General features: G+C 47.2%; 1 protein-coding gene across 6 annotated transcripts; it reads left to right on the top strand.

The window, feature by feature from the left end:
• LOC133351809 (beta-1 adrenergic receptor-like) lies at positions 1 to 21,380 on the top strand. 6 transcript variants are annotated; one of them, XM_061567346.1, is made up of 7 exons: positions 1 to 2,225; positions 13,906 to 14,066; positions 15,297 to 15,333; positions 16,072 to 16,286; positions 17,330 to 17,355; positions 17,868 to 17,950; positions 19,539 to 21,380. In XM_061567346.1, the coding sequence occupies exon 1, from the start codon at positions 562 to 564 to the stop codon at positions 2,125 to 2,127; it is 1,566 nt and encodes a 521-aa protein (XP_061423330.1). In that variant the 5' UTR covers positions 1 to 561; the 3' UTR covers positions 2,128 to 2,225; positions 13,906 to 14,066; positions 15,297 to 15,333; positions 16,072 to 16,286; positions 17,330 to 17,355; positions 17,868 to 17,950; positions 19,539 to 21,380. The 6 variants fall into 6 exon arrangements, with proteins under 6 accessions (XP_061423330.1, XP_061423333.1, XP_061423329.1 ...); XM_061567349.1 differs by lacking the exon at positions 17,330 to 17,355; XM_061567345.1 differs by having other exon boundaries at positions 16,072 to 17,950.
• The last annotated feature ends 3,186 nt before the right edge of the window (positions 21,381 to 24,566 follow it).

Raw genomic sequence — 24,566 nt, 5'->3', positions numbered from 1 at the left:
GCTCCCACTTCGACAAAGTGCGCCGGGCAAGGAGGAGCGGTGCAGGGGGAAGGGACGAGGCAGCACCAGTGACGACGCCGCGCGCTCCCTGGACGCACGGGCGGCTCGCGAACATGAGAGCGTCCCGCTCGTTGACAGAGGGACCCTGCGACTCGCTCAACGGCTTCTCGCTCGGCTAGCCAGCCAGCCGAACAAGCTTAGCTGAGCGTTATTGTTCATTTAGTTATTATTTTGTTGTTGTTGTTATATTTTTCACGGCCGCACGCGCGAATGGTGTGGTTCGTGTCGCCCAGGCAAGGCATGGGCGGTGAGTGCCATGCGGGCAGCAGAGACTCGTTCCTAGCGATGTCCCATGGAGCACGGAGCAGCGACAGCAGCAACATCAGCGTCGACTTGAAATAAATAGCGCGACCTTTTTTGTGTGTGTGTGCTCGGCTCTCACTGACTACCGCGTAACGCAGGAAGCAGGAGGAGACTTGGCAACTACCACTGAGATGCGCGAACGAGGCTCGAGTACCTCGCGCCTCTAAGTTGTACGCGTAGACCCAGCCAGGGGTAAGAATGAATGTGTACAATTCCAGCGTTACGCATTCACAGCCAACGGTCTTGAGCCATGGTGCGATCGAGTCGCCTCTGCGTAACGACACCCTTCATCAGCCGGAGCACGTGTCCCTGGAGTGGACCCTGAGCCTCGGCGTGTTCATGTCGCTGGTCGTCTTCGTGATCCTCCTGGGCAACTCCCTGATCATCGCGTCGGTGGCAAGGTTTCGTCGATTGCACACGCAGCCCAACTACTTCATCGCGTCGCTGGCTTGCGCCGACCTTCTAATGGGCCTCATCGTGGTGCCGTTCGGCGCCACGCTCATCGTGTCCGGCACATGGACGTGGTATTTCGGCGAGACATTCTGCGGCTTCTGGACGGCGCTGGACGTCATGTGCGTCACGGCGAGCATCCACACGCTGTGCGCAATAGCCGTGGACAGGTACATCGCCGTGACGAGGCCCCTGCGATACGAGACGCTCATGAACAAGAGGAGGGCCAGGATCATCATCGTGTCCGTGTGGGTCGTGTCCGCGCTCATCTCCTTCCTGCCCATGCAGATGGGCTGGTGGAAGGAGTCTTCTCGCAAAGCCACTGGCCTCATGCAGGAGCACCTTCCCAACAACGGCAGCGGCCACGGCAGCATGACCTGCGAGTTTGACATCACTCCGGGCTACGCCATCGTTTCGTCCGCTGTCTCCTTCTACGTGCCCATGTTCGTCATGATCTTCGTCTACTCCAAGGTGTTTAGGGAGGCTCAGAAGCAGCGGGAGAAGATAGACAGGTGCGAGGTGAGGTCCAACCACCAGCACCACCAACACCACCACCACCACCACCAACACGAGCACAACAACCATCAGCAGCAGCAGCAGCATCAAATGGACAACGGGACTGGCCAGCCAGGCTACACGAGTCCCATCGAGCGCAGGAGACCCACGGGGAGCAGCGGGGGCAAGAAGTTGTCGCAGATATTGTCGCGCAAGGACCACAAGGCTCTCAAGACCATGGGGCTCATCATGGGCACGTTCACACTGTGCTGGCTGCCGTTCTTCGTGGTCAACATCGTGCAGGTGTACTGCTCGTGCGTGCCGCGGGGCCTCTTCGTGATGCTCAACTGGCTGGGCTACGCCAACTCCGCCTTCAATCCCATCATCTACTGCCGCAGCCCCGAGCTCAGGGTGGCCATGAAGCGTCTGCTCTGCTTCTGGAGGTCGCGATCGCCCGGCTCGGGAGGTCGGGTCACGAGGAGACCCCTTTCCTGCGGGACGTCGGATGGGGGTTTTGTCTCCAGCCCGGGATGGACGTCCTCCAAGAGAACGTCGCAGCAACCCGAGACTTTGTCCTCGCAAGGTTTTCTTCTGGACGAGGGAGGAGGTGGGGGTTCGTGCGTCGTCACGAGCTGTGAAGATGAAGGTACGGCCAAGGTCACCACGGCCCCAACTATCAGCAACAACACAGCCACCAACACAGTCGCCACCACCACCACCGCGACTGATGGTGGTGGTGGTGGAGGAGGTGGACAGGAGGCCCCGCATGGAGACAATGGGGTGTTGGACGCGAACGGAAACGCACACTTGTGCCAGTGATGAGACGCTCTGTCTGGCCGCGTGAACTCTAAAGGCGTGTGGATATATGAACTACAATCAGCGTGGGACGCCTGCTGCCTGAACCCCGACCTCTAGGGGTAGGTGGTGAGTGGGTGAGTGGGTGGGGATGGGTGTAGGTTTTAATGTTTACCCCCACAAAAAAAGCCTAAAACTGTGTTCTCAAGACTATTTTTATGTAAATATATTTCAGGACAGTTTGACGCTCGTAATGTATATATTTAAAAAAAGAAACTTTTTTACGTTTTATTTGTACGGTTATTTTTGTTTTCTGTGTGGTTGTTGCTGTTTCATCCCACATCGCGAGTCGTGCCACGTATGTCTGTCTCTAAAAAAAAAGGCCCCATTGGAGAGATTCCAATTCCTCTACACAGTTACCCAGATACTCACTGACTTGCCAACAACGGCTGCTGCCATGCATGGGACGGACATATTCACGGGATGGAATTCATTGCAATTTATCTCGTCCTCGTGTCGAGCGGGTCTGAAATGAATAATGGGTCACTTTGCTAAATTATTATGGGAGATCGTCATAAGTATACCCAACTCTATTTACAACGCGTTTGCCAAATCGTTCTAATGATGATCAGTGCTCGATTGTGTTACCAGCTCAGTGGTTGGGATTTTTTTGCGTGATGGCATTGTTCACGTCGTTTGAGTTCACAGCAACGCGAACTATCTCACCGTTCTAAGCCGTTGACAATCAAGGTGACGTTGTTGTTGTTGTAGCTCAAATTAACACAGAGGCCCTGCTGATAGCCTGTTTGTAGCCCTGAGCGAGTGGTGGAAATTCCCCATTTCTATGGTGGTGGTGGTGGTGGTGATGGAGTCTATCCATAGGTCAACCACTGTTGACTACCCCACAAAGTGGGTACACATTTAATCGACCCCAGTTGGGATGATAAGCTGAGTCAACCCCCCCCCCCCCACCAAACTGAGCTTGAATTTACAATCTTCTGAACGCGTGATGCTCTACCGCCGTGCAGCCTGGCCGACTCGAAACCCGTTGCTATATTATGCGTGAGTCCCTTTATCTTAAAGTGTCTCTTGAAGCGGCGCTTGTCACTGGAATGTCGCAAGTCGAAACGCAGCGCGCCCCTAAGAGCGGCATGGCACACGGACGGGGAGGTGTGCGGTTACACTCGCAACTAAAATCAGTACACAGATATTCGCTCTCGTTATCGTCGGTAACATTAGTTGCTGGTAACTCAATTACGCGGTGTCGCGACGGTGCCTTGATAGACGTTTAGAGCATCTTGTTGAACTCTGACACGCGTAAACGCCACGTAGGATTCATCGTTCTGCAGCAGCGTCAGCAGCCGTGGTCGATCTACTTGCCAACTTGTAGATCAAAGCCTTCCGGCCCCAGCTGCCATCGCCATCATTTGCTGTCCCTGAGAAATGCCACCTCAATTCACTTCACTTCCACTCAACGTGAGTTCATCTCCTCGCCCTGTCTCTCTTTCTCTTCCTCTGGCTTTGCCGTAGCTTCTGACCACGACGTCTCCTCTCACGCCCCTCTTTTTTAAATCCTTTATATTAAGTTCGCTTGCTTGCTTGCTTGCGTGCTTGCGTGCTTGCTTGCTTACGACCGTGCAAATCTTTCGGTCGTTTTTTAACCCACTTCCCGTGATCCAATCGAGCTGACATTTTCCACACAGACTCGTTGTGCGTGACAATTAATTTTCGTGAAAATTTTTTTCCAAAATTTTACACTGTTTAGGGAATTTTTTAAAAATATTTAATTACCAATTGCTTAATGCTGGCAGAAAATCATCTGACCCATAGGTGGCAGCCATCTCAAGCCAGAGGACGAGAGGACTCTAGCCGCCACGCATATAAAGGGTTTATAGTGAAAAACTTAGTTTTTACGGGTTAATTTTTTACTGTCCTCAGCAGCCCACACGATGGCTCGGATGTCTGTAGGTTCCCTGATCCGCTGAGTGATGCTTGTTAATCTTGGTTTGAAGCTTTCGTGACTGCGGGCATCCATACTCTTTGGTTCTTTCGGTAAAGTCACGTAGGTAGAAAATCGCTAGATCACGACGTTTCGATCGTAACACAAGCGACCGTCATCAGCTGAGACAATCACAGCAGGGAAACTGCTTCTGCAGTTGCGACCGAAACGTCGTGATCTATTATTTTCTACCTACGTGACTTTACCGAAAGGACCAAAGAGTAATGCTTGTTAATTTTACAAGCGCATGGCGAGTGTTGTTGTTGTTGCTACTGTTGCCAATGTGCTGCAGAGACACTTCAAAATAATCACTTCCCATTTAGATTTGAGCGGGCTTTATAATTTAAAACGTTCTGTCGTGTTTTTGAGCTTTGCAAGGCAGTGAGTGTTCAGAGAAGGTTACAAACAATTGGCCACCATATCTTGAAACACAGGCACAATAATCATAATCGTAATTGTGTTCACGATTGATGCCATCCGCATTGAATGACCCGTTCCTTATTCTATAAACAACAACAACATCCAAATCTTGCACAATAACTTAATTGCCTGCCAATCAGTCCATACATATCCGCGGTGAACCTAGGGGGGGGGGGGGCGGGGGGATAACATTGCTTATCCTATTATCCGAAAATGTACTCCACTTATATGCAAAAAAAACCGTATTGCAGATAATGGAATAGTGAGGCGGATAATTGGAGTGTCCGTGGAGCCTACTGTTTCCGACGGATAATAGTTGCGGATAAAGAGGCGTGACACTGTATGCGTATACTGTGCTACTTGGTCGCATTGGCCGTCTGATCATCTTATAGACCCTCGTGAGTGTATAATATATAATCTACGGTATATTCATCAGTCCATAATGTTAAATTTCGATTTAAAGCTTTCGTGACTGCAGGGATTCATCTTCTTGGTTTTTTCGGTAAAGTCACGTAGAAGGGAAGTAATAAAATAATAAAAATAAAACATAATAAAATAATTCTTATTAATTCTTATTATTATGTTTATCATGTTTTACTTTTTATTATTATTTTTATTATTTTATTACTTCCCTTCTACGTGACTTTACCGAAAAAACCAAGAAGATGAGTCCACAATGTTGTTTCAGGAACTATTTTGGCACGCCACATCCACATCGCCACGTGTTTTTTTGTTCTCATTTATTATTATTTTCCTCGAGGGATCATGACAGTAACACAGGGTACGACGATGGGGGATTAACTATAGATCGGCACACCTTGCACTCTCGTGGTAGTGCCTTATGCCGATAATCCTCCTTAGGTTTGCTTCTCAAATGCTGGGCCCCCGAGATTGAATCCTCTTCCAGGCTGTTCGGTAACAGAGGCATAGCATGGCAATGATTCAGTGAATTTTGATTCTCAAATCACGCGTGTGTGGGAATAAATATTCACATTACGTTGTATGAAATTGATTCCCGTGTCATGTGAAGCCCCTCGTGGCTGACAACATCCACCGACAGTGTTTTTAAAACACGAACGGTTTTATTAAGTCGAACCGTGTCCCTCGACTGTGGCAATTCATCCGATCGCCGAGCGGGACCATTCATCACATTGTTACTCAGTGAAATTGATTCAACAGGCCGAAGTCTTGCTGATGAGAATCAGTGAAGTAGAAATCAGACTAAAGCCACCTTACATGAATCAACGTTACTGTGATACACATAGTGACCTATTAGCTGATGGATTAAAATGCAGTATTACGGTATTCCTTTGGGCAATCAGGCAGATAACATTTACAAACTGTTTTCTATATACACACACACACAGACACAAACAGAAAGCTAATGTAAGTGATAATTTATAAATACACACAGTGCACACATTCTTGTATATCTACCTACGAGGTTCAGTAAAAAAAACAACACTTGTGAATATCTCTATCACATTGCATGATCAGGCTGACGGCTGCGTTAGAATATGAAAAGGTGCCAGTGAGTGACGTCTTTGGGGGGTAACTTTAAAGTCAACTTTTTTTTTTAAAACAACAATCTGATCACAGGCGTGACCATCCAGTTCACGCAGTCCTCTGTGGTGACAGCAATGTAAGGCCTCAGGGAACCCATCCCACAGCTCATCCATCAGCTCGTGCCGAATAAACAATGGGCTCATGCGACGCCAATGAAGCCTTGACCGCGTGTCAGCGCGGAAATTCGATTGACGCAGAGAATTGGGCCGATGTGAAGCCACCCTCCCGCCACCGCCTTGGGGCTGTTGAGTTAATGACATCACGATTTCCGGTTGTGGTCACCTGCGTGACACGGAGCTTCTGGGTTGGCAGTGAAGCTGAAACACAAAAAGAAATGCCGTTGGCAAAGAGACACATTTGTGAACGTGAGCTTGATTCCAGGCCACAGCTAGCATCAGTGGCAGGCAAGTGATATCAGAACCGGTCCTGCCCTCTCTCCCAACCAGCCTGATGAAGTATGGTAAAGAAAAACCATAGGGGGAGCCTTCATCCATCTGTAAAATGAGTATAGATAGAGTATTTTATTTTTATTAATCTAGCAAGATAATTGTGCAACAGGTAATTAAAATAGTGGGGGGATACATGTTGGGTGGCAGAGGGTCGTGCAGCAAAATCCATTGTACTGTACTTATATGCCCTGTTGATGTATTCCAAGCCTTAAACAAATCTGCACTGACTGGCACGGTGAATTATGGTGAAATAACTCTCAAAGCAGCAGTGGATGGACACACAAGGGCTGGGCACGTACAAGTAACATAGCAGAATTGATACAGCACGCGCATAAACAGACATTCACAGAACTCGACTCTTGAACAAAAGGAATCATCGGTTTGGAAATGTAAGTTGGGAGTGAACTCAACCCATGCTCCCTCCAATTGTTGAATTAAATATGTGGCAATTTGCGGGAGGTTAACAAGTCACTGCCCTATTTGAGGGATTGTCCCCCGCCATGGGAATGTGGAATTTCCGCTGCCCACTCAGGGTTGCCAATGGAAATGAGCACTAACCTCTTGTAGGCTTGATTTTTTTTTACTATATTGTGGAATATAAATATGCAATGCATGGTGACATGGTCCTTGGCTTTTAGGACCTTGAAAGGTCTAATTCCACATGGGGGAAGGCTTCGAGAACCACACAGAGATGGATTAATCAATAGTCAGTTATTTAACCAACGTTAATAAACACCATCCCTTAATCAGCAGTGAATTGATGGCTCAGGACCAACTCTCACAAACTCTCATGAACTCAGCTTCGTTGTGGGTTTTTTTTGTGGGGGGATTGTGCAGTGTGGCTCTCCGATACGTGTTTAATTTATCTTTCTGATTTCCAAACAACAACAACAACGGTGGAGCGACCCAAACGCACACACCGGAGAGCCACGGCAGCGCTCAGCCTGCACAATTCTACGGTGGTGTTTTGTAGAGATGTTGAGACTCGTTCACTCAAAAATACGTCAAATCGAGGCGAATCGCGCTCAGGCGAGTACAATGGCCTTAGCATAGCCATGCCTTGTTGGACTGAAAGTCAGATTCTGTTTCTTAACCAATGACTCCGCCAAGTGCCAGCTACTTATCAAAAGAACATATTTAGTTGATAGCGTCCCCCCACCCCCTGCCTAACCCCTCCAGCACATTATATAAGACATCTGCTGACCAAAATTAATAACGCAGTCTTCATCCTCTGTGAAGCTGTTTTTTTGTTATTTTTTTCTTTCCCCCTCAATGCTCGTATTGGTTGCTCTGAACACACTTAAATGCTACAAACGTGAAGACTGTCAACTGTTAAATTCAAAGTGATGAGAACAATACGACTCGATGAAGGAATTATGTTATTTAAGCACGGGAGAATCTGAGATGGTATTTATTTTCGCGTATTCTTAAAATCGTAAAAAAAAATGTTCCCATTCCCAAGGGATAAACAATCTACGCTCATTACATGTTTTCCTTCGTAATCCAACATCGGCTGCAGTCTTTGGCAAGTGGTTAACTTTCGCATGTACTGGTAATTTACACATGGGATTGCTTAATGCACCTCGAAGATAAAGGCTGCATCGTAAAGTGTTGTGGTATATATATAGGACTGTGTCACTTTATAAATTAGCTTCGTGATAACCCCGGGACATCACGGGCCGTGTTTTCATTGGCCGGCATTTATTTAACACATTTTTATTTTACCCAGATCTGGATAAAAAAAGTGCAACGATCAAAGTGTTCACTGGAGTAGTGCGCCAACACATTGCTGCTGTGCATATCCATCCTTCATGTCTACGCTTTGCGTATTTGGAAACTTTGATTATGCTACCTAATGAAAATACATAAAATACAAATTTATTATAATAATTTATCGTACCTCCGATTAAGCATGATGGGCTACGTACGGTGCGAAATTCAATAATAATTTTCACCCCTTTTGTTCGGCTACTGCTGGATGAAGGCTTCCCCCCTGCCATGTCAGTTATGGCAACTGTGTGAGCCATCCCAGGGCCACTCGTCTCCCGTGTGAGTTGCCGAAGAGGTGTTGGGTTCAGCAGCGGTTCAAGCATCACAAATTAGTCTCACGGAGAGACTGCGTGGGTCTTGCTTAATTTCAGATGTGACGGTGCAGTGTTTGGCACGAACCTACCCACCTGTTGACCCGAGTTCGAATCCCAGCGGCAATTGATATCCATATGAGTCCTGGACTCCCCGCCTCTTTGCCAACCTGAAGTATGGTCAAATAACCACGCTGACCAACAACAGCATGGGAAAAGGCCTTCTGCTGGCAGTTGGTTGGCAAACGGCTGTACTTTACTATGATTATAATATTTGTTAATGTATGACAGCTAAATCGCTTTGCAATGTCAGTGAGAACCGTCGGCGATGCTGTGCGAGTTGAGACTGTATCTGAAGGCTGTGACTACCTCGGCGAGGTGTTATACTGTACATATACAGATCAGGTGAATAACACAAGTCCTCTTGACCCCCGTGTGGCGCATTTGTTAAGACACGTTCTGTCGTGAAATATCTTGGGCTCTTAAACTTGAAATTAGCTACTTGCCGAGCTTATTCCTGTATCACGATGATGTGTTGTTCGCAAATTTAATCTACAAAAACAAAACCCACGATGGTAACCAATTTTGTGGCATAAATTACGAACTTGAAATCGGTATAGCAATTCTGAATATCGCATTGACTTTTTAGTTCACCTAAAGATATATATCATATACATTTGCATGTTCGGTATCGAATCTATTCAACTACACATCGGTAGTGGGAGAGAGTATGTGCTTTTGAGAACAAATACGTACAGATCAATTCAAACAACTTACATGAGCTAGATCACAATGTGCAGTAGCCAAGACCAAATCATACAGATCAACCGATACTCATCATACACTCGTTTGTTGCGTTTATCATTTGTTCAAAGTTTAACATTGACTCTGTAGTGCACCCCACTGAGTAATTGTGCGACCCCGCTCAGACAAGGTCACGCTTAAATTTCGATTTAAAGCTTTCGTGACTGCAGGGATTCATCTTCTTGGTTCTTTCGGTAAAGTCACGTAGAAGGGAAGTAATAAAATAATAAAAATAAAACATAATAAAATAAGATTATTTGATAATAATATTATTTTACCGAAAGAACCAAGAAGAAGGTCACGCTCCACAGAGTCGAGTCCTGCGAACCCGGTGCCGTCTGCTCTGCATAGCCAATTGTCACCCAACCCTCCCCCCCGGTCGTGGCGGAATGGGGCAGCCAAGGCGAGATCTGGCGGCCCCCACCCAACCCCCTCGCACTCGTGACGCGCCCGTGACGAGTTGAAAGCCACGCGACGACTTCTCATCCCAATTTTGGACTCGCGCCTCTCCACCGTTCATCAGAAATTGTTTCCTCGCATAGCCCAGGCCCTTGTGTGTGTGTGTGGGGGGGGGGGGGTGGCCCTGTCTCCTGTTCTACCGTGGGACGCAATGTCCCTTTGATGGGGTTGGCAAAGCCTTGGCAAGACCCCCCCCCCCCCCATACCTCAATGTCCGATCCCCCGGAGTGAACGCGTTGCTCCGATAAAGAGGCTCTTCGTGTGCCCCTAAACAGCCCCTGAGCGCGCTACCACTTTTATTTTTTTGCAGGATTGGCATCTTTTAATTGGTTTGTGGTAAGCCTGGAGATCTGGTTTCAGGACTCTCTGTAGGTGAACGAGTAAGGATGTGAGTTTTAATGGCATCGCCAGGAGCCGCGGGTGTGTGTGTCTGCGCGTTTGTGCGTTATACAAGACTGTGTTTATGTTCAGCGCTTTGTCAATCCGCTGCTAGGTGAAGGCCTCCTCATTCCGTGACGGTCATTGGTAGGGTTGCCACGTCGCAGGCGCAAAAGAGCCATGTCGTGATAAGGTGAATATCTCACAATACCAGTAAAGAGGGGAACGACACGTCAACTGACAAAAACCGGAACTTTTCATTTTGAATGATGCGGGAAGACTTACAGATTCACCAGGTTAGCTACCTCAAGAAGAGCACAATCCTGGAAAAACCGGGACAGGTGGCAACCCTCGTCATGGGGATCATTCAGCCATACTTCACCAAACTTGTCAGTGCGGGTTGATAAATTGGAGAGCAAAACCGGGACGGGTCCAGGTATCGCTCGCCACTAACGTGTGCAGAGTTGAAGTCTGATCGCTGGGTTTCGTATGCAGTGCGATAACCACTTACGCCACCACTCCCTGCCACAACTGTTTCGCCAGATTTTTCACTGATTGTGCGTACCCTCTCGTTGGAGTGGTGGCATTCCACACAAGTGAAACCAGCTGCCCGAGGTTCGAATCTCAACCCACGGCAAACAATCGGTGGCGAGTTATATCTGTACCGATCCTTGGAACTCCCCGCTTATCTTCTTGGTTCTTTCGGTAAAGTCACGTAGAAGGGAAGTAATAAAATAATAAAAATTAAACGTAATAAAATAATAAATTATTTTATAATAAATAAAATAATAAATAACTTTTTTTTATAAAAATGAAACATAAAATAATAATGAAAATTATAATAAGTAAAAAAATGCATTATATTAGTATGTTTTTTTAAATTATTTTATTACTTCCCTTCTACGTGACTTTACCGAAAGAACCGAGAAGATGAATCCCTGCCAGTCACGAAAGCTTTAAATCGAAACCCCCCGCTTACTTCACCAACTAACACTACTCAGCGTGGTGAAGTATGGTCGAGAATAGGAAGGGCTTTCACGCGGCAAGCATTGACAAAATGAATAGAAATTCGCTTCACTCTTTTGTTGGGCATGAATTACGGTTGTTGGCAGCAAATTGCCGATAATACACAGAGCCAGAGCCTAATATGGGTTTTTATAGACTAAAAAATAACTCACCGTCTAGTTTGTGAAAATATTGTTACATTTTATCTGTCTCTCTCTATATATAAAAAAGTTCATCTAAAGCAGCACAGACAGTTCGTTTAAGACGTGAGCACATCGCACCCAAGGGTCGTCACGCTTCATTCTTCACGACCCGCATGAACAATGCAAGGGGGGTGACTCACAGCTGATTGGCCGCAGCGATACCGAGTCTGCGTGCACTGCTGCCACTGACGTTTCAAAGCCGCAAATGTGGTTTCGCGATCCCATATATTGAGTTACACGTGCTGGGAGAGGATTTCTGAGAAAGGGATTTACACAATTTCTGGGTTCCCACGTCCATCGAGCGGTTGCTTGATCGGGCTGCGTTGCGACGTGACAGCGTTCTTCGGATGTAAACGCGAATGCTCTTTATTTCGTGATCCGTGGGTTTGTTTGTCGTTGTAAACATTCGTTTGTGTACAGTTGTCGATCAAATGTTTCGAGTTTTCAACAAGCCAATGTCTTAATCCCAAGGCACTTATTATTACGATGATGACTATGACCCCCTGCTGGAGAGAAGCGGCGAGCGATTCGAATCGTCGACGGCCCCTTTGCACGCGCGACGCGCAACATTCCAAAATAATTTAAAGGCGACCGATTGCTCGCGTGCGATTGAAAAGCCGACTGCATACTGCCCATACCACGACGCGCCGTATGCACCCCTACCCTCCCCTCCCCCCGTCTCCCACCATCGCATGCGGTTAAATATAGGTCGCTTTTTACGGGATTGCGTGCGCAAGTGCGTGGAGTAGAATTTCGTTGTTGTTGTGCATGCTGTCGAGGAGGCAGACGTTTACCTTGAGGATGGATGCGTCGAAGAAATCGTTGGATGACACCCCCCCCACCTCATCACGACTGACTCATTGCTACTTAGTGCGCGTAATGCGGAGGGGGGCGGGGGGCGAGGTTTGACGTGGAATGTTCCACATTTAAATGGACGGGAAGAGGGGGGAATTCGAAAACGTGCGTTGTGCCACGCGAAATATTGGCCTGTGACGGGGCGTGCGGGCAGCATGTATGGATGAAGATGTGCAATAAATGTTTTCTATATGCGGATTAACATTGAAAACAAACAAACAAAAAACCCTACACTTTCTCGTGAGTTATTCTTCTTGTTTGATTTCCCAAGAACTCGTAAGTGTCTTTGCTTCTTTTACATTCCTCTTCTGTTAAATAAAATCCAGCTGCCATTTAACTTGCGTAGCATGCGCCACATGTAATGCGATAACAATTCAAACTAAAACAACATGGGGCTATGCACAGTCGCCTTTTGTTTCGCCACCAGACGCTCATTGCCAAAGTCCCAACGGCGCACGCCCAAACGCATTGACCGCGGGGTGGGGCTTGTATCGCGTTCAACGCATGCGGCGATGGCGTTTTGTTGAATCGGGAATGATAAACATCAGCGAGGCTCAATGCACTGATGGATAAAGGCCCTCCCTCTCGTCTGCTTAGCGCCACTGGCCCCCAAGCCCTCGTGGAACGGCAGCGGCTGTTGTGCCATCTTTTCATCACCTGCCTTGGTGAAGTCTACTCCGATGCTGTCCTCTATGTCTGCAATTGCATCTGTCAGTGTGACTATTTATTAGGTCTTCTTGGTTCTTTCGGTAAAGTCACGTAGAAGGGAAATGATAAAGTAATAAAAATAAAACGTAATAAAATACAATTCTCACGACGTTTCGGCCACAACGCAAGCAGCCGTCTTCAGGTGAAGAACAGGTCTGTGGGAGAGACAGCGTCTGAATGAACACCACCAAGCTTGGCAGCGTATATTTAAGCTGGGTTAGAGGAGGAAGAATATTTATTAGGTATTTTTTTTTTGCGATGTGCCCTGCCCAAGTCCACATGTTTGAGTGTTGTTTTTCGCTCTCTCTCTCTCTCTATAAAAGTCATTGTGATGTCGCAGATGATTGTTTGTTCCGCGCCAGTAGCAGCAGCTGCAGCAGCTGTAGCCGCAGCCACGTGTCGCTGTTCTTCGCTTCAATGTCGGCGGTCACCGTGTGCGTCTTCCTGGTCACCGAGCGTGCCGCCGCGTTTGCAGTGGTCGGGCCCAGGTTTGCGATGGGACTGCTGAGTTACACTTCCTCGTGGAGTCTCTTAGTCGATTTATTTTGTCAGTGGACACGATGGAGTGTTTATCTTCATCGTAAAAAAAATATTTTGGGTTTTACGGGAGAGCTCTATCTGTGGTGCTTTTGGTGCTGCTCTTTGGTTCAGCGTGCGGTCGTATCAAACCGTCATCCCCAGACACACATGTTGCGTCCACATTCGCTTCAGTTTCATAATGCCGTGCACTCTCTCAGAACGGATGCAATGCGGGTAATATTCACGTCCGGCCATAGCCGTGGCAACCGTATGCGATAGAAAGATGGCAATCAAAAAAACTGACGGGGAAAAATGTATGGGAAGTGTGATACGACCGGTGTTGTTATTGTGTGCAGTGACATGGGCACTATGGAAAGAGAGACTGAAGACGAACACTCGAAAATCTGAGGTGAGAATGCCGAGGTGGATGTTCGGAATGTCGCTCAAGGGAGAGGAGGCGTAATTCAGTTATCAGAGCATTTGCGGAGTTACTCATCTTTTCAAGAAGGCATGGAAGGTGAGACTTAAACCGTAAACTATTTTTTTTATTTTACCAGGTAAGGCCCACTGAGCTTCGTAGCTCTTTTACAGAAGCGACCTGGCCACGCATGATGGCACAACGAAGTGGCTGATCACGTGGGAATTTATAGCAGCCAAATACTCTAAACGCGTGTTGATTCTAAACGTGGAGGGGAAAACCGAAGGACCCAGAGGAAAATCTGCACGACCATGGGAGACATGCAAGCTCCAAATATACAGCAGGTGTCAGGGTCGGGATCGAGCCCACGACCTCCCGCATACCAAGAGAGGAACATCTTGCCACCATGGGGCCCGACGTAGATGGTTTGAGCACGTGTTGAGCAGAGACGATGAAGATGCAATTACAGGGGGTATGGAGATTAAAGATGCATAGACTAGCACGGAGACCGCACCTCCGATTAGCAGTGTTGGCTGTGTACGCCGCTCAAGAAGTTCAACATGCATACACACACAGAGACCAAATAGAATCTAGATTTGAAGTTTTTGTGACAGCAGGAATACATACGCTTTGGTTCTTTCGGTAAAGTCACGTAGGTATAAAATAAATTATAAATTATAAAATAAATTAGACCGCACCTCCAAATAGCCTCGCGCAGAGACATTTTTTTTCTTCGTGTTTTTTTCTCTCTCCACATTTAGAATCAACATCATGAGCGTATTTGGCTGCTATACATCCCCACGTGATAATCCACTTGGTTGAGTTACCATTTGTGATCGCGATATAGCTCAGTGGGCCTTACCTGGTTTAAAACAAATCGATCGCATCTTGACTCATTCTGCTTATCATTAAGATGTGTTTAAAGATTGTTTCACATTGATTATGTGGTGCCCCCTCCCCTTCCCCCCGAGTCTCTAGATACGCCCCTTAAAAGGTCAAGCAATGGGGTTGCAACAAAATACACAAAGAGTAGTGGCAGGTCCCGGGGGACGGGGGAGGGGAGGGGGCGCCCCCCCCCCCCCCTTCGAGACCCCCTAAATCTGTATTTTATTGATTGGATGTTGTTGTTGCAAATGATTAATATCGGGCCCCTAGTTTCAATTTTTTTCTAAATTCCGGGACATATACGCCACCCCCGCCCCCCACCGCCCCCCACCGCCCCCCCCCCAACCGCTCTTGACAAATGTCTCAACCCGCCTCTGAAGAAAGAACGTCGAGATGTCGGAGCATGCCGGCCACGCCGTGACGCATCGTGAACCCTCTCCGCAGGTGTGCTCTGAGCGTGTTCGTGAGCCACACAGCCCAGGTGCGCGCTCCCCCCTCCATCTCGCCCCCCCCCTCTCACTCTCTCACTCTCTCTCGTGAGTTGTCGCCGTCCGTATCTTATAACTTTCCATCGCGCTGTTTGCACGGCGAGAGGCTATATCCAGCATTCGGTGGCGGGCGAGCGGGGGGGGGGGGATGAGTGTGGGTGGTTGGTTGGCACCTGTTGTGCTCCATCCCTAACTTGCCTCGTGTACAGCGATATCCATTGCAATGATGTTACGAGAATTGTAAATTACTTTTACGAGGTGCAGTTTTACGCGCGCGCACAAGACAAAGATCCCCCGTATAGCCTGTAACAGCGCTACGAGCGTGCACCTGTGAAGGCCGGCACGGCACACGAGGGGGTGGGTGGCCAACACCACGCCCGGCCGCCTTGGTCTCGCTAGTGCGGTGATGTTTACACACCGCACTAGGGAGTAATTTTGAGGCTGAGTCGACCTCGGAGAGGCCCAGGACCGGTTCAGATAATCGTCACTGGTGTTGGCCGTGAACGGGAATCGAACCCGGGTGGTCGGGTTTGTAGTGCAGCGTAGCGCTAACCACTGCACTACCGCACACACACACAGAGCAATCCACTCCTGTACATCATTTGTCGTTATACGAATTTTACTTTGCACCAGTGCTGCTGTTAGTGAGCATCTATTAAGGCCACCGTGACACGCCTAGGGGGTGGTGTGGGCAGCGAGACGGGCAGGTATCGTTGTTTATCTGTTCTCAGGGACATGATCAAGACTCTCCTTTGACACTTCGATTTCGCACGGTGTGGCTACGTGCGGTGCGATAGAAGTTCAACGTGCAAAGGCCAAGGTGCTGCCCTGCGATTTCTTGCTCACGCCACTGCTGGGAGAAGGGCCTCCACTCGGAGTTCTAGAGCGCTCCTCCAGAGGGCGTTTGGCCTACTCTTCCACGCTGGCGGGATGTCTTGGCTAAGAGGTGGGGGTACCCACGCTTTACCCCGCCATACGCGACCATGCCCGTCGACTCACTGCGGTGTGTGAGACACGTGAGTTCGAGACGAGTCCTCCGTTGTTTCGACCTCTGCGCTTGGGAGATCGCACCAGGGACCTCTGAATTGCAAGTTCAGTGCGCTGGCCGTCATACCACTGGTTTCGAACAACACACACACGGTTTCAAACAACAGATACACACGGTTACAAACAACACACACACGTGTGTACGAACAACACACACGCGCGTGTACAAACAGCACACACACGGTTACAAACAACACACACACACGTGTGTACAAACAACACACACGCGTACAAACAACAGACACACACGGTTACAAACAACACACACACACGTGTGTACGAACAACACACACACACACGTGTACAAACAACACACACACACGCGTGTACAAACAACACACACGCGTGGACAAAGCGCACGGCTTCTGAGCATCATGCAACAATCATCCTGAACAAGTGCACCGTTGTCCTCTTGACTTAGGTCACGATTTAATCAGTAGGGGCCGGTCAGAAATTTACAACAAACGATACAAAACACGACGGGAGTACAAAGTATAGGAAACGTAACCAAATCACTAAAACAATAAAACTAAAACTAAATTATTGTTTATGTTACCAGGTAAGGCCCCACTGAGTTGTGTAGCTTCTTTTTCAGAAGCGACGTGACCACAAACGATAGCTCAACGAAGTGGCTTATCACGTGGACATTTGAGCAAATGTGGCCGACTAGATAGGCAGCAGCGATGCAGAGAAAGACGGCCGTGGTCTGGTTTCTGCTTGTTAGGACTCATCATCACAATATAGACCCCAATGCTCACTCTGGCACAGTTCGCCTCGAGACGACCAAATATGTGGGGTGCCCTGCAATGGGATTCCGTTATCATTTACACGTGTGATCATTAGACCACGGCAGCATCCATCACCCTTGACATTTCATTTATCTAATGTTTCTTTCCCACGCAACCTTTGCGATCTTCCCTCCCTGCCCCACCACCACCACAGACCATTGTACGTCGTCTTCATGCCGTGTAAGTCCAGTAGTGGCATTACGCACCCTTTTACAATGTGCTGACGACTTTCGGCCTGCCGCAGCTGTTATGCCGCCTCTGCCAGATCTCTGCTGCGTGTAATCTTGCTGCCGTTACCGCTTGGATGCACACAGCCTTATGTCATGAAGACAAAACACCCACTCAGGATTTAAGTGTGAGCATTTATACGATTTATTTCGATATGTTACATATTAGGCGCGGGACGAGATTTGCCAAGGGTATTTGCTTCTGTGTATCTGTTTAAACAAAAAAAGTATTTAAAATAATTTCCCCAAATTTTCCAAGTTGTCTTTCAGTCTACATATGGGAGAGTGAACGATTAAGCGTATTTACATTATATAACATGTTTGCACATGCATACAACTGTACATAATGTACTGTCCTCCACCATCCACCTACAACTGCCACGACTAATCCAATGTGAGGAGGCCGTCATCCAACAGTGGATTTACAAAAATGTTTGAAATGTTTCGACTGCCCGTTTGGAACAGTGACAGAGTGCGAGGTTCACACGTGGAAGATTGAGAGTTCAAAGTTCAGTCACGTGTTGTGACCGGCCTATTATCCTTCTCGGGTAAGTAAAACCAGTACCACTTTGTGGATGAAGTCAACATCATGGCAATGTGGATGTTTCACCAATAAATGGGGCTTCGAAACTCGGGATAATTGCCACGACACATCCAGTTGAGCGGGGGATACACCGTTCATTATTTTAAAATCCTTTATATTAAGTTCGCTTGCTTGCTTGCTTGCGTGCTTGCGTGCTTGCTTGCTTGCTTACGACCGTGCAAATCTTTCGGTCGTTTTTTAACCCACTTCCCATGATCCAAGCGAGCTGACATTTTGCACACAGACTCGTTGTGCGAGACAATTAATGTTCGTGAAAATTCTTTTCCAAAATTTTACACTGTTTAGGGAAAACAAATTAAATATTTAATTACCAATTGCTTAATACTGGCAGACAATCATCTGACCCACAGGTGGCAGCCATCTCAAGCCAGAGGACGAGAGGACTCTAGCCGCCACGCATATAAAGGATTTATAGTGAAAAACTTTGTTTTTACGGATTATACTTATTATGATTCGCTGTTGAGGTAAAGGTACAACTCTAGATTTTAAGCTTTCGTGACTGCAAGGATTCATACTCTTAGGTTTTTTCGGTAAAGTCACGTGACTTTACCGAAAACACCTAAGAGTATGTAAATGTACAGCCCTGAAATGATTTGCTCATGCCACCGATGGGAGCTCTAGAGAGCCGATTTAGCCTACTCTTCTAGGCTGGCCAGACGACTTAAGTAATGGGAGTGCTCACTTTCCTACATGTGAAAGGGCTTCACCAAGTTGAGATTGTCGCCTACATATATTCTTTACTTTAACCACTCTCATATAAAAGCCACAGCAGCTACGGCCTCAGCATCAGAAGACCTCTTGACCACGCTGAACTCCGTCCGAATCTATTCCCAAGAAGTTCCACCACCCTCGGTTAATTCCCAATGATCCAATTCACCCATCAACTGCCCGTACACCTGCTGGCCATTATGTATGTGGGTGCAGACCCCCCCGCCCCAGCCCCATCATTACCCACTTTTTTTAATATTACATCTCAAATGCATGCAACCTAATGAAACTAAAACTAAAGAGTTTTTATTTATTTATCAGCTTTGGCCCATTGATCTATATAGCTCTTTTTCAGAATTGACCGAGCCACAAATGACAGCTCAACGAAGTGATTTTTTTTTATCACGTGGAAATGTATAGCAGCCAAATCCTCTAAACGCACGTTTATTCTAAACGTGGAGAGGAAAACCGGAGGCCGCGGAGAAAAATCCACTCCACTACCATATTGTCATTATTCTGGACATCGGATTTCTGCAGTATAAATAAAGATTCTGATTCTTACTCCAGGCCATCATTCATTCTAGCCATAACGCTTTCTGCCGAAGCCCCACTAACTTTTCTTAGTAGTTTTAATTATTGTTTTTAACCCGTGTACTCTAATCCACGTGTTCCCCTGTCTCAGCGTAATGCACTGCATTACAATGACGTTGCAATTGCACGCGCTACGAATCCCAATTGTCGTGCGCTGCATTCCAAGAGGGCAAAACTCCACACGGCAGCGTTCTCCTGTGACCCCCCCCCCCCGCACACACACACACAAGCAGCAAGGAGGAATCTCGACCACAATCACGGCCACAACGACCACGTCGGGTCGGGCGGGGGTCTTCGCCTTTCACCGGACGAGCTCAATGACGCAGCAAGGGCGAGCCCTTCATCGTCTTCTTCGTCTCCTTCCTTGCGCATTGCTGCTCCGCACTTGTGTGGCGCGCGAGTGGGTCCTGTCGGGGTTCCTTCGACGGCGCGAGGAGCAACGCAAAATGCGCGCGGAGGGACGCGGAATGGAAACTTCGCACGTGTTGGATGATGCTGCGTGCCTCTGTTGCACTTTCTGCCGCGCCATCGTTTGCTTCTGCTCGCCGGTGATTCTCCATGGACTCCTCAAGTGTCGCATTCTTTCTTTCTGTGTTGACGCGGGTTGTCGTAGTGTGCTCCGGGCGACGAATGATACCAACCGTGGTCAGCTTCGTCGTCGCTATTTGTGGTGCGTGCGTCGACGCGTCATTGATGTCAGAGCGCGTCTCTGATGAGTCACGGGATTAATATAAAACGAGCTCATTCATGAATTCACAGCGTTAGTCGTACAAGAGGCAGATGGCGTCTTAATTGAGATGCGATGTATGTTCAGCAAAAAAAAAACGTTTGCCAAAAAGCGTTGCCGAAGCAAGCGTTGAGTCCCCCCCCCCGCCTGGCGCCCTCCGTGGTTGCAGAAAACAAACAAAAAACAAGCACACGGTTTCAAATTCTCTCAAAACAAACACTGCAATAACGACGATGCAGTTTATTTACTGGTCTAATTACACGGAGGGTGGAACGCAACCACGTCAGGAGCGCAAGTGACCGCACGCAATTCTTTTTTTTTACCGGACGATTTACTCACATTACGAACGTTCCAAGAGACGTCCATCCAACAGTTGCTCCTATTACAATAATCCCTCGGAATTAAATGATCCCCATCACTGTGTGCTCAAGGAGCTGCAGGGGACTTACCCCCGATACCAAGGTCTGAGTCGCAGTGCGCCTGATCCTGTCAGATCTCAGAAGATGCGGCATCGTGCATAACAGGTGTTAGAGGCTTGCGCGGCTACGTGGTGGGGAGCAGAGGGCTGTGCAGAAAAAAATATTGTCGACCAGGCTTCTGTGCTGTCGTGTACTGACCAGCGCGGTGAAGTATGGTCAATCCCCCCCTTCACCCCTCCTCACCCACGATCTGCACGATGTAAAGAGGCCCTCATTGAGCAGTGAATTGACAAAGGGCTGCACATGTTTTCGCAATTTATAATACCGAATACATATAGACGAGCGTTCTCAAAGACTGATTCCCATCCATGTCGGGGGCAATTTCACAGAGTGACTCTTTTATGTAGAAAGGAAAAATAACCCCAGGGCAAATAAAACATGCTGGCAAGCCACCCCATCAAGGGAGCCTCTGTTTTGTTTGGATGTATGACTGTACACAGAAACCTGGTCACTGAAATACGCAGACACACACACACAAAAACAGACTCGCTTTTTTGGCTCGCACGTCAATCACACTCACGACAACATGAGAGTGCATTCAGTTTTCAATTAAAACATTTCTTTTTTTTAAAGTATATATTTCATTTCCAATCTTGTTAAAAACTAAAACGGCACGGGTCTCGGCATTGCCTGGGGTAAGCTGTGGGATACATTTCAGAGCGACTTTTTTGGTATTTTTAATGGAATTATGCGCTGTCTGTTGATTGACGGACACGTGGATACAATACGGTATTTCCTAGGCATAAAAACAAGTAGCCTGTTGACTCCCTATTCAAAAAAGAAGTGAGATTAATGTTTTTCAAGGCAGCTGGGTGTTCTCAGTGGCACTGTTCTTAAATGGTTTCCTTAAAGTCCGCAGAAGCAATGGCAAAAAAAAAGAAAACCAGCTGGTCCTCTCTCTCGAGCCGGCGTTAATCCTGCCACTTGTGGGTCTCGAAGAGAGGGGCTACACTTTGTGTAAGAGCTGCTCATTGTGCTGTCGCACTCTGGTCGAATTGATGCGTTGTCAACCACAAGCGATGTTCGCTCATACGGGTACTTTTTTTTCATCACCGGTGTTGTTCTGTACTTGTACACATAAACGTTTTGTCAATCCACCGCTTGAAGAGTGCCTCCCGGCAGTGTGGAGGTTGTGTGCGGAGTAATTGACTATCGTTCGCCAGTCTGGTCAGTGTAGGTATGTATGGGGCGCTGCGGTGGAGAGATGTTAACTCCATCGCCTCTTATGCAAGAGGTCGTGGGTTCGATCACGACCCTGACGATCCCTGTATATTTCGATTTAAAGCTTTCGTGACTGCAGGGATTCATCTTGGTTCTTTCGGTAAAGTCACGACAGACCTGTTCTACACCTGAGGACGGCTGCTTGCGTTGTGGCCGAAACGTCGTGAGAATTATTTTATTATGTTTTATTTTTATTATTTTATTACTTCCCTTCTACGTGACTTTACCGAAAGAACCAAGAAGATGATTCCTGTATATTTGGAGTTTGCGTGTTCTCACCATGGTCGCGAGAATTGAAGTACACAATGGATATTCATATTCTTGGTTCTTTCGGTAAAGTCACGTAGAAGGAAAATAATAAAATAATATTTATATAAAAAATAAACATTGTGAGAATTTTTATTGTTTTATATTAATATTCTTTTATTATTTCCCTTCTACGTGACTTTACCGAAAGAACCAAGAATATGAATCCCTGCAGTCACGAAAGCTTTAAATTAAGATTTTACACAATGGATGTTTTTGCACTGCCCTCTGCTGCCCACCACGTGATCCATGAGCCCCATCACATCCTGTGGTTGTCATGGTGGTCGACCAAATACCATCCATTCGCATGCTCAACCCTGTATAGCGATCCAATGGGGTGGCCATCGGCTTCTGTTTGTGCAATATGTATCACACTACATCATCATCATAACCCATCATTATGTAAATCGTCATCATCATAATTACATTAACCAAATATGTATATAAAGTACTGCGTAAACAAGAGCCAAGCGTGCACACAGTGGTTAGCGCGCTGCACCATGAACACGTCGACCTGAATCACATTCCCCGCCCAGCACGAACATCAGTGGCGAGCGATATCTAAACCGGACCTGTCTCTCTCTAGCCCCTTAGCCAATCCCCCATTGACCAGCGTGACGTATGGTCAAACAACTCCCTTTGACCGGCACGATGTGAAGAGGCCTTCATCCAGCAATGGATTGACGAAGGGCTGTTAATTATTGTCACAAGCGAGACGTGATGACCTTTGTAAACAGGTGCGAGGCCATGGAGACAACGTTCCTCTTTCATAGGGAGACTTGGATCAAAATTAATATAGGATCTCAAAAAAGGAAGGGCAACTTCAATGAACAATGAATGTAATGCAATTTCCAAATAAGGAAAGGGCTTAGCAAGTAATAAAATATATTTATAGTGGAGAAATAAAAATGCAAAAAATAGTGAGCAAAACCAAAAAAGCCTCCTAACAATTTCCTTCATCATCATGTCCTACTAAGGAATGTAAAAGCTTATAAAAAAAACAACGACTGGGTCATCAACATCATCGCCATCATTAACGTGAGAACCCATTGAGGCGAAATGTGATCTACATTGCATTTTCCCCCCCAAAAATACAATATCAACTGAGACCCATTTCTTACAGGAAGTGTCCATGGTTTTAAGCAACTCGCCAGCATTGGTTCAAGCAAGCTTGACTCTGCTGATGAAACACTGTATGTCAAAACCTGCCCCAAAGTATACCTTGTGTTGAACCAATACTGCTAATAAGGTGCACTCCCAGAAGGCCATATGTATGGCCGATGGGTTGTATAAAAAACTATTTGCGTTTTTATTTTAACGTATAGAGACAAATATGGGAAAGAGGATTTTTTAAAGTATCATCTTTAACAAGTAAATATTTATTCTAGATATATATCATATTTGCTCCCTCCTTCCCCCCCACCCTTCCTATCCTTGGCTCCGCCCCCCTCCCTCATCTAAATAATCCCCTGTTACCAGCAGCTCTTTTGCCTAGTTCAGCAACTGCTTTTTGCTGTGGTTGTCCCACCTGACGGCAGACGCTTGTGTTGTGTCCGAAACGTCGTGATTTAATTTATTTTATTTTCTTTACCTACATGACTTTACCGAAAGAACCAAAGAGTATAGTATTCAGGCTGTGTAGGACTTTTATCAGAAAACCTTCCAGTATCCCAGACATACACTACAATGCTCATTGTTTAAAAAAATAACATGTTATTTTACTATTTCACCAATTGTTGTATATGCCTATTATGCTATTCTTTCGTATAATGGGGAAAGCTTACAATGGGACATCCAGATCAGGCATCCAGTCGATGTGTTCTTTCCGAGATGCAAAATTGTGAAACGCAGTGCCCGCCGCAACACATCTCGGTGCAGGGCCGGTTGACGCGAAACGTTCCATGGTCTTGGGACACGTGGCCACAGTCGCACTTGGGGTCATCCCGCACCGTCCACTCGCGAAGCTTGTGGCCCGTGTCCCGTGCGGGTTCAGTTTGAGTGCCGCCCGCCATCCTCGAAGGAGGTCAAAGCCAGGCACCCTTTGCTGTCGGCTCGACTGATGAGCCGCTGGTTCTTCACGTTGCAAGCGTCCCATGATTGCGTCCCGTCTGGAGCGGTGTTCTTCATTGCAAGGCCCGCGGGCTACCCGTGGCGCCTGGTGGCATTTAGCGCGACCTCCGACAATACACAACACGTGACAACAACCCCCATCATTATCTTCGTCGTGCTGCTGTCAAACCCACAATGGGTTCAAATGTGTGGCGGCAACCACACTGATGATGTCTTTTCGGCGAAAGCGAAGAACGCTGATTAGGACAGTGGCTAGGTGACGGCTACATTGGAGGTTGGCTGCTGTCTACCAGAATGGCCGGCCGGGGTGATTTTTAAGCACTTTCATCGCTGGATGTTCAGATGTTGCTATTGACATAATTTATGAGCTCCGCAGCTGCCATTGAACAGCCCTGGAAGAAATTCATTCAATGTGTCTCTTGTGTCCACACTGTGACGCCTTGATCGATTCGGGTTCA

The sequence above is a fragment of the Lethenteron reissneri genome, chromosome 38, assembly GCF_015708825.2.
Source record: "Lethenteron reissneri isolate LAM-NWPU_2019-01 chromosome 38, ASM1570882v1, whole genome shotgun sequence".
NCBI lineage: Eukaryota > Metazoa > Chordata > Hyperoartia > Petromyzontiformes > Petromyzontidae > Lethenteron > Lethenteron reissneri.
Note: the sequence above shows the minus strand (reverse complement) of the source record. Positions and strands in the feature narration are given on the sequence as shown.

What these genes read in the sequence shown, in the direction of transcription:
- LOC133351809 (XM_061567348.1), top strand. Translation starts at nt 562, where the DNA reads ATGAATGTGTACAATTCCAGCGTTACGCATTCACAGCCAACGGTCTTG.